Raw genomic sequence first — 10202 nt, forward strand, 5'->3', positions numbered from 1 at the left:
ACGTTTTCTATTATGTATGCATGTGGACGAAAATACTATAGCAAGCGTTCAGTAAATTAATGATATTGCTTTCTATTATGAAATGCGATTGGCTGTCAGACCTGAAGAAGGCGGAGTCATTTCTAGAGTGCTGATTGGCGTGGTCAAGAGGACATAATACAGACCTCCAACACGCCCCACAGGGCCACACACGCAAGGACACGTTAGAGCAATTTCTGCACGGAAAGCGTAAATATTTACAGTTGCAAGGGTATTACAGGTAGGCATTGAATCTTTTGATTACAAAATGTCGATCCCAACGTCGCGGTTGTCATCTAGAAATCAGATAGCAACGCAGGTCGCTAGTTATGGCTCCTGGACACTATGCTCCCGCTTACAAGGGGGATAGCTAGCTAGCTAGCTAACTGGCAAACAAATTCCAAGAAGGGATTTGGCAAAATAACCTTTTGTTATTTGTATTTCAGCGTGTGTATATTCGCAGTTAAATGTCGTGGTCGGGGTCAAACGTAGCTAGCTAGCCTAGCTAGCTTTGCATAAATAGAAGCGTCAATGAAATGGCGAAACTCATTTTGTTGAGTTACGTCATCCACGGTCTACTTGCGTTTGTGTATTATAGATGAAATGGGCAAATATCAACGTCGGATTTAATTTAAGTACAGACATGTCACACATGCCTAATTATGCCGTGTTCTCTCAATACGAAGCTTCTGGAAATGTATCAACAGTGACGTGAGCTGTTCATACTCTGCCTGTTTGAAGCTAAACTGCACAGGAGCTAAGTCACCTTGTGATGTTGATTAGTAATACCGATATATTATAACATGATGTAATTTGTTGAAGTAGTTGTACCCATGTCCCAAACAACTGGCAAACATTTATTTACAAAAGAGGTTCTGGACTTTGCGCCAAGTTAATATATCTCTGTGCTTGGAACAGCTACTGAATTAACCCGTTCTGTCCGTTCTCCCTGTATATTGAACACTGGACGACTCATTGGACTAAGGTCTCGTCAATTTCCAAGAACAGCCCTTCTCGGCACTAAAACAGAATCTCATACACATTCCCTCCTTCTCTCTCTCTCTCTCTCTCTCTCTCTCTCTCTCTCTCTCTCTCTCTCTCTCTCTCTCTCTCTCTCTCTCTCTCTCTCTCTCTCTCTCTCTCTCTCTCTCTCTCTCTCTCTCTCTCTCTCTCTCTCTCTCTCTCTCTCTCTCTCTCTCTCTCTCTCTCTCTCTCTCTCTCTCTCTCTCTCTCTCTCTCTCTCTCTCTCTCTCTCTCTCTCTCTCTCTCTCTCTCTCTCTCTCTCTCTCTCTCTCTCTCTCTCTCTCTCTCTCTCTCTCTCTCTCTCTCTCTCTCTCTCTCTCTCTCTCTCCAGTTTAAAGTTGCTGCAGCTTACCTGAGCTCAAGACACATTCACAAACGAGCCCAGTGTGAACAGGCCTCCCCTCTCTCTGTAGTGGGTCACAGCTGACTGTCCTCCTCTGCTCCGCCGGGTCGGCATGTCTGCGGCCGGCCTGGCCCACCTGGCTAGGCGTGGCCCCCAGGGGGCACTCCGAGGCCTGCTCCAGCTGGCCCTGCCCCTCCACACGCAGGACCCCCCTCTCCTCCGCCCCCTCCACGCTCCCTCCTCCCCGCGGCCCAGCAACACGCGCTTCGACCCCGACAGCAGCGGCCGGCCCACCACCTGGGATTCCTTCGGGATCTGGGACAACCGCATCGACGAGCCCATCCTGCTCCCTCCCAGCATCCGCTATGGGAAGCCCATCCCCAAGGTCAGCCTGTCCAAGGTGGGCTGTTGCTCGCTGATTGGCCAGCGCCGGGAGAACGAGGATCGCTTCCAGGTGTCGCAGGTGACCAACAACATCCTGTACTTCGCCGTGTTTGACGGCCACGGCGGGCCACAGGCGGCCGACTTCTGCGACAAGTACATGGAGAAGTACATCAAGTAAGCCTCCTGTAGTCCTTACTGGGGGTAGGGAGCGTCTGGGACTTGTAGTCCTTACTGGGGGTAGGGAGCGTCTGGGACTTGTAGTCTAATGTGGTGAGTTCTGGGATGTGTGGGTACTGGTGGTGTATGACCTGCAGGCTGGTTGCTGCAGGCAGGGCGGTGGTGGTCTTGTACTGTACCAGTACAGTGACCTGTACTGGTTCAGTTCTGGTGGTTCCGGGGCTTGTGTTGTTGACTGAGGTTCAGCATGAAAGGTTTCCTGGGAGATTCATCCTAGATGTGATTCATCCTAGATGTGATTCATCCTAGATGTGATTCATCCTAGATGTGATTCATCCTAGATGTGTATTGGATGGATGGTGACTGATGTGTTCACTTCCAGAGATCTTGTGGCTGAGGAGGCTGACCTGGAGGTGGTTTTAACCACAGCCTTCCTGGAGCTGGACAAAGCCCTGGCTCGACACCTCCACTTCTCCCCTGACGGTAAGTCCTGCTCGCACACAGGGGTGGCTCCGTATGAACTCTGCTTAGCTTGTGGTGTTTAAACTAGGATGTGGAATGCAGCTAGACTAGGATATTGGGAGTTATGAACTGATTGCAAATTGAACTGAATGAAAGTGACGGAGAGTTTTTGCCCTCTGAAAGTTGATCTTGGGTCTCCAGGCTTTATAAGTAGTAAAGCAGAGAACAGGTAGCATGCGCCCAAGCACAGTATTAACACGTTATGAACACTCAGGTTCTTTGATTATTCTCTTAAATGACCATCTGTCACATGATCCCTCTGGAAATGTCCCTGAGTTTCTGTGCAGAAACTGTTTTGTCGACCCCAGAGTGTACACTAGGTGAGGCTAGCTGGCTAACACGTCGTTCAGCAGATGTCATGTTATCGTGTGGCTGCATATCGGTCACACTGTGAATTGCCCCTATGTATGTATGTATGTATGTATGTGTGTGTGTGTGTGTATTGTCCATGGCAGCAACAGACCCAGCCTTGCGCTGGACACACAACCTCCGGCCCCTTTGTGGAAGGAGAGAGGTGGCTAGATTAGAAGAGAGTCCGGCGGAGTCCTAACCCTAGTCTGGATTTCTGGAAGGTTCCTCGTTTTACTCTTTCACTCTCCTCCTTTCTCTCACTGTCAGTTTCTCCCTCTTTCTCTCACTGTCAGTTTCTCCCTCTTTCTCTAACTGTCAGCTTCTCCCTCTTTCTCTAACTGTCAGTTTCTCCCTCTTTCTCTCACTGTCAGTTTCTCCCTCTTTCTCTAACTGTCAGTTTCTCTTTTCCCCATTCCTTTTTCCCCCTCAAATTGTTGCTAAACAACTTTTATGTCCTACTGCTTCATATGTCATGCCCGATAATCTGAATACCTTCATACCCTAGGTACTGTATATTTATACATGCACTAGAGAGATGTGAGGTAGCTGTTTTGTGGAAATATCCATTAGCTAGTTGCAGTTTGCTGAGAAAGTTTCTTGAAAGGTTTCCTGATAACTGCCAACCCAGTGATATATTGTACTGATGAGGAAATGCTGAGTTTGGTTTCAACATTGAAGAATGAAGTGGGCCTTTCAATGACACCAAGACCCTGTAAACTCAAATACAGACCAGGTCATTCTGGACCTGAGCCTACGAACGATCATTTTTCTGTCTGAAGACCCCAGATGTCAAAGATGGTCTTCAGGCTCAAAGTTTACTGTGGCTCTCACAATCTTTTTTCTGTCCACCCCCAACTTCTCCACAACAGCCTGGCTTGCATGTAACTTATCTCCTCACTAGTTTGATGATTAGACTGTGTGCTTGACTGTGAAGCCAATTTTGAGTATGCGTGTAAAAGCGAGTGTTTTGTGTGATTATTCCATAGTAGTGACAGTAGTTTCTGTGAGTGTGCCACCAGCCAGCACAGTTTCTGGTCTGCGTTTCCTGTCGTCTCCAGGGCGCCAGTCCAACAATCTCTCTCTCTCTCTCGGTGTTGCAGCGCCAACTCTGTCAGCGGGCTCCACGGCGACGGTGGCGTTGCTACGGGACGGTATTGAGCTGGTGGTGGCCAGCGTGGGAGACAGCAGGGCCATGCTCTGCCGCAAGGGCAAAGCCCTGAAGCTCACCCTGGACCACACCCCTGAGAGGAAGGAGGAGAAGGACAGGTATGGGCCCTGTGGTGTGCTGACGTGCTCTTACAACTGCATGTTGGCCGCTTAGCCCTTTTTATAGACTTTGTGTTAGGGCTGGGCGATATATATAAAAAAAAAACAAAAAAAAACAATAGAACAGCTATTGTTACAAAGTACAAAATGTGTAGTGCAAAATGGACCTCACATGGAACAAACAGTGAGTTTGTGTGTGAACACAGAGGAGACAGTTGGTGATCTTAAAACACAAGCAACACAAAGAGCATAAAAATAAAAAAAAAATCTTCAAAATGATTGCGATATTATTGCTAATATTCGATATATCGCCCTGCCCTACTTTGTGTCTTATCTGCTATAACACTAACCCTCCTCCTCCACCCCCTCTCCTCCTCCACCCCCCTCTCCTCCTCCACCCCCCTCTCCTCCTCCACCCCCCTCTCCTCCTCCACCCCCCTCTCCTCCTCCACCCCCTCGCCTCCCCCTCCACCCCCCCTCGCCTCCTCCACCCCCCCTCGCCTCCTCCACCCCCCCTCTCCTCCTCCACCCCCCCTCTCCTCCACCCCCCCTCTCCTCCTCCACCCCCTCTCCTCCACCCCCCCTCTCTCCTCCACCCCCCCTCTCTCCTCCACCCCCTCTCCTCCACCCCCCCTCTCTCCTCCACCCCCCCTCTCTCCTCCACCCCCCCTCTCTCCTCCACCCCCCCTCTCCTCCTCCACCCCCCTCTCCTCCACCCCCCTCTCCTCCTCAGGATCAGGCAGAGTGGAGGCTTCGTCACCTGGAACAGCCTGGGCCAGCCCCACGTTAACGGCCGGCTCGCCATGACGCGCAGCATCGGAGACTTCGACCTCAAGACCACCGGAGTGATCGCTGAGCCTGACACCAGGAGGACCACGGTGAGGGGTTGTGTTGAGGTCGTGTTGGGGTCGTGTTAGCTGGAATCATGTCACTCTGTGTCTGGGCCTGAGTCATGTGACAGCCTGCTGCAGAATGTGCTTCAACATTTCCCTCCTCTGTTTAAACGTCTTCACACTTCTGTATTTATACCACAGTTTTATTCCATTTCAACGCCATCCTGATTTTCTTCTCTTTCTCCATCTCCTCCTCCCTCTCCTCTTCCTCCTCCCTCTCCTCTTCCTCCTCCCTCTCCTCTTCCTCCTCCCTCTCCTCTTCCTCCTCCCTCTCCTCTTCCTCCTCCCTCTCCTCTTCCTCCTCCCTCTCCTCTTCCTCCTCCCTCTCTTCCTCCTCCTCCTCCCTCTCCTCTTCCTCCTCCCTCTCCTCTTCCTCCTCCCTCTCCTCTTCCTCCTCCCTCTCCTCTTCCTCCTCCCTCTCCTCTTCCTCCTCCCTCTCCTCCCTCTCCTCTTCCTCCTCCCTCTCCTCTTCCTCCTCCCTCTCCTCTTCCTCCTCCCTCTCCTCTTCCTCCTCCCTCTCCTCCTCCCTCTCCCTCTCCTCCTCCTCCCTCTCCTCCTCCCTCTCCCTCTCCTCCTCCTCCCTCTCCTCTTCCTCCCTCCTCCTCCTCCTCCCTCTCCTCCTCCTCCCTCTCCTCCTCCTCCCTCTCCTCCTCTTATCAGCTGAACCATGTTCACGACTCGTTCCTGGCGCTGACCACCGATGGCATTAACTTCATCATGAACAGTCAGGAGATCTGTGATGTCATCAACCAGTGCCACGACCCCAAGGAGGCTGCCCAGAGGATATCAGACCAGGTATGGCAGTTCCTGTCGGGTCACTTCCTCTTGACGTATTTGATCTAGGGCATTCTGCGAAGCATAACAGCATAACACCCGAGCCAGTGAATTGCTAGCTGGTAGTGGTTTAGCTGGTAGTGGGGTGTAACTGGTAGGGGTGTAACTGGTAGTGGGGTGTAATTGGTAGTGGTTTAGCTGGTAGTGGGGTGTAACTGGTAGTGGTGTAGCTGGTAGTGGGGTGTAATTGGTAGTGGTGTAGCTGGTAGTGGGGTGTAACTGGTAGTGGGGTGTAACTGGTAGTGGGGTGTAACTGGTAGTGGGGTGTAACTGGTAGTGGGGTGTAACTGGTAGTGGGGTGTAACTGGTAGTGGGGTGTAACTGGTAGTGGGGTGTAACTGGTAGTGGTGTAACTGGTAGTGGTGTGTAATTGGTAGTGGTGTAGCTGGTAGTGGAGTGTAACTGGTAGTGGTGTAGCTGGTAGTGGTGTAGCTGGTAGTGGGGTGTAACTGGTAGTGGGGTGTAACTGGTAGTGGGGTGTAACTGGTAGTGGGGTGTAGCTGGTAGTGGGGTGTAGCTGGTAGTGGGGTGTAACTGGTAGTGGGGTGTAACTGGTAGTGGGGTGTAACTGGTAGTGGGGTGTAACTGGTAGTGGTGTGTAATTGGTAGTGGTGTGTAATTGGTAGTGGTGTGTAATTGGTAGTGGGGTGTAACTGGTAGTGGTGTGTAACTGGTAGTGGGGTGTAACTGGTAGTGGGGTGTAACTGGTAGTGGGGTGTAACTGGTAGTGGGGTGTAACTGGTAGTGGGGTGTAACTGGTAGTGGGGTGTAACTGGTAGTGGGGTGTAACTGGTAGTGGGGTGTAACTGGTAGTGGGGTGTAGCTGGTAGTGGTGTGTAGCTGGTAGTGGTGTGTAATTGGTAGTGGTGTGTAATTGGTAGTGGTGTATAATTGGTAGTGGTGTAGCTGGTAGTGGGGTGTAACTGGTAGTGGTGTAGCTGGTAGTGGTGTAGCTGGTAGTGGTGTAGCTGGTAGTGGTGTAGCTGGTAGTGGGGTGTAGCTGGTAGGGGTGTAGCTGGTAGGGGTGTAGCTGGTAGGGGTGTAGCTGGTAGGGGTGTAGCTGTTAGTGGGGTGTAACTGGTAGTGGTATAACTGGTAGTGGTGTAACTGGTAGTGGGGTGTAGCTGGTAGGGGTGTAACTGGTAGTGGTGTGTAGCTGGTAGTGGGGTGTAGCTGGTAGTGGTGTGTAATTGGTAGTGGTGTAGTTGGTAGTGGGGTGTAACTGGTAGTGGGGTGTAACTGGTAGTGGGGTGTAACTGGTAGTGGGGTGTAACTGGTAGTGGGGTGTAACTGGTAGTGGTGTGTAACTGGTAATGGTCGCGCTTGCAGAGTCAGAGGTGCCAAGTTTGAGCTCAGGTTTGGCAAGATCAGCCGTGACTTAGTGACGTCTGTTGCATGTGTACAGTGTGAAATGTTTGAGATGATGATGATGTTAATGGTAATGTTGTCCCTGTCCCCTGGTCCAGGCACTGCAGTATGGCTCAGAGGACAACAGCACCATCATCGTAGTCCCGTTTGGGGCCTGGGGCAAGCAGAAGAGCTCCGACGCCAGCTTCTCTTTCAGCAGAAACTTCGTCTCCAGCGGCCGCTGGGCCTAGCGGAGGTCAGGGAGGCTAGCGAGGGGTCATGGAGGCTAGCGGGGGGTCAGGGAGGCTAGCGGGGGGTCAGGAAAGCTCCACCCATCACCCATGCCCAGCTCCACCCTTCACCCATGTTCAGCTCCACCCATCACCCATGCCCAGCTCCACCCATCACCCATGTTCAGCTCCACCCATCACCCATGCCCAGCTCCACCCTTCACCCATGCCCAGCTCCACCCTTCACCCATGCCCAGCTCCACCCATCACCCATGCCCAGCTCCACCCTTCACCCATGCCCAGCTCCACCCTTCACCCATGCCCAGCTCCACCCTTCACCCATGTTCAGCTCCACCCATCACCCATGTTCAGCTCCGATGGCACAGCTGGGATAGGGGGCTGGTACCGAGGAATGTTTCATTTTAAGAAAGGCACTTTTTTTCCGTCTGTCCTGCAAGGTGCTCGTGACTGAACATGAGGATCATGCATCCAGGCTCCATACCTGGACCCTCTGTGATGGGGCTGGTGTGTGTCATAGGAGGGGCTTCTAATCAACAATGCACTTTGTATCTCCAAACAACAGCCTACTCTGTGTAGGTATATGACTGTACCTACGTCCTACTGGACTTAATTGTAATTTAACATTTTAATGGTGCTTTTTGTTTTTTATTTTTGAACTGTGTTTGATCCATGGTTGGGAAGTCAGTTTATTAATCTTTAGAATGAAAGCACTTTTAAGTGTCGAGTCCAGGACGATGGACTTGGAACTGAGAGTGGGGAAAGGCGGTGCGACTTACTGTTAAAAAGTTATATTGAATAGGAAAAGACTAACGCTAAACTCTGGCCTCGCTCAATCAAAAGGCTATTATCAAATGTAAAGCGGAGACATCGCACTAATGTGGTTACATGGACAACGGCTCTGCAAAATCATTACAGAAGTCCAAAGTTGTAGGATTTGAGTTTGTAATATAAAATGTTTTGTTGGATTGATGTCCTTATTTTAGCCGCATAATGTAAGGCGGAGGCTCACGCAATTGCACAAGCCTTAACGATACAGTAGATTTGGTATATGGTATATTTTCTTGTACCAATTCTTGTGTGGTATAAGTTTAGTGTTTGAGCAACTTGTTAAAATTCGGCTAAAAGGAACCTTACCCGATAGCATTCCAGTAATATCAACTTTATAGAGAGGTAACAAGGCATATCCTACAACAGGGTTCGTCGAAAACATCGTCCTTGTTTGGCGTACGCTGCTAGAACAAGCATGTCCAAATGAACAAGATGAATACAAAGTGACTTTGACAGGTGTCCAAGTGTGTTGGGGAACATAAGTCAATTATTGATATTATACAAATTGATACAATTATTTTGTAAACATGTTTTAACTTGTACATATAATTATGTATATTTTTCAGATGGCAGGAAACCTAAACTGTTGGCTACTGTTTTGTAAGTGTATAATGTTTCTCAGCTATCTGAAATATTAAATGGTAATCTTATACAAGATCCCATGCCATGTCTATAGCTTCATGAGGTCTGCCTCCTGTAGTGATCTTTTTGTGTTGAAAATGAGGCGCTGAGGATGTTGTACTGGCAGGACAGAGATCGGCTCAGTGCAGGTGTCAAGGTGGGACTGTTGACCTGAAACCGGGGTTCATATTAGGTTACCTGGTAGATTTGACGGTAAATCTCAAGTTTCTCCATGGGTCATCCTCACTCTTAAATGTGAATGTTGACATTTTGTTAAACTCGTCCTGAAAATGGCTCAGTTGGAGCAATTGCTTGATTTAAAAATGTCAGCGCTATTTTCAGCTTTAAGGAAATGATTCACAGTTTAGTATTTTTTTCTCCTCCCTCCACACTTTAGCTTAGAATCAATACATCTGAAATCCGTGCCTCGTTGGCTTCAATGTGTGCTTCCAACTTCTTAGAGGATCTGCAATCAGATGTTAAATATAGTTGTTGATATGGATACAAAATATCCAGGAATGTATTTATCCTGCATTGTGTTTGAGCCACGGTCCATACAGTGTTGAAATCGTTTATGTACTATTTGTGATATGATGGTTTTCGTTGTTCAACGTTTGCATCCTGTGTAATAACTTCCGTTAATCTCCTGTTTGTCACGAGCGCCCAATAGGCTACTAGGCTATAGGCCTAAAGTGATTTTTCTGTTCATTAACGTCCTCAGTCTTGTGTCTGTGGAGGGTGATTTGGATTTGACACCACTCGTAGGGGACATTGTTTTCTGTTGTAGCTGAAGGGTGAGTTAAACTCCGTGTTTTGTTGTTAGGTCTGTAGGCCTACAAACTGTCACGAACACTTTGTCGTCATTCACTTTGGCCGTTCATGTTTTGTACCGTTGTATAAGTCTTCTAAATAATAAATAACTAGCCTACCAGAAAAATCCCTTTAACATTTTGTGCGTGCTTTTGATAAACGTGATGCATTTCTCAGCGTGTGTTCGCTTAAGAGCTGGTTGATTTATCACTGTCAATTTCACCCACACATAGGCACGCACTAACCGTTACATAATGACCAGGGGCGGACTGAGACAGTTGTGACAACGCTGTTCCGGTACCGGTTCTCCCGGTTTCTCCGATTTTCAAATGAACGGCACAGCATTTGAGTTCAAACATGTAATGCGTCGCCTGTTCACTGGGTGGCATCATAGAAGCGAGTTGATAAAAGGCTTCTGTCCAAGAAAAACTAGATCCTTGCAGATTTGAAACTCCTTATTTTCGTGGGGCTTAAAGCATATTGCTTTTTTGTAGGATATTTCGCTGTAAAGTAGCCAAGCTTAGCCACACACAA

General features: G+C 49.1%; 1 protein-coding gene across 1 annotated transcript; it reads left to right on the forward strand.

Moving 5' to 3' along the window:
• The first annotated feature begins 72 nt into the window (after positions 1 to 72).
• On the forward strand, positions 73 to 9795 carry ppm1kb (protein phosphatase, Mg2+/Mn2+ dependent 1Kb). Its single transcript, XM_084686520.1, has 8 exons — positions 73 to 259; positions 1373 to 1942; positions 2328 to 2428; positions 3919 to 4084; positions 4818 to 4962; positions 5638 to 5772; positions 7278 to 7414; positions 7847 to 9795. Exons 2-7 carry the CDS (start codon positions 1497 to 1499, stop codon positions 7407 to 7409), a joined length of 1125 nt encoding a protein of 374 aa, XP_084542646.1. The 5' UTR covers positions 73 to 259; positions 1373 to 1496; the 3' UTR covers positions 7410 to 7414; positions 7847 to 9795.
• The last annotated feature ends 407 nt before the right edge of the window (positions 9796 to 10202 follow it).

Source organism: Hypomesus nipponensis, chromosome 22, assembly GCF_054491055.1.
Source record: "Hypomesus nipponensis isolate SF chromosome 22, ASM5449105v1, whole genome shotgun sequence".
NCBI classification, from domain to species: Eukaryota; Metazoa; Chordata; class Actinopteri; order Osmeriformes; family Osmeridae; genus Hypomesus; species Hypomesus nipponensis.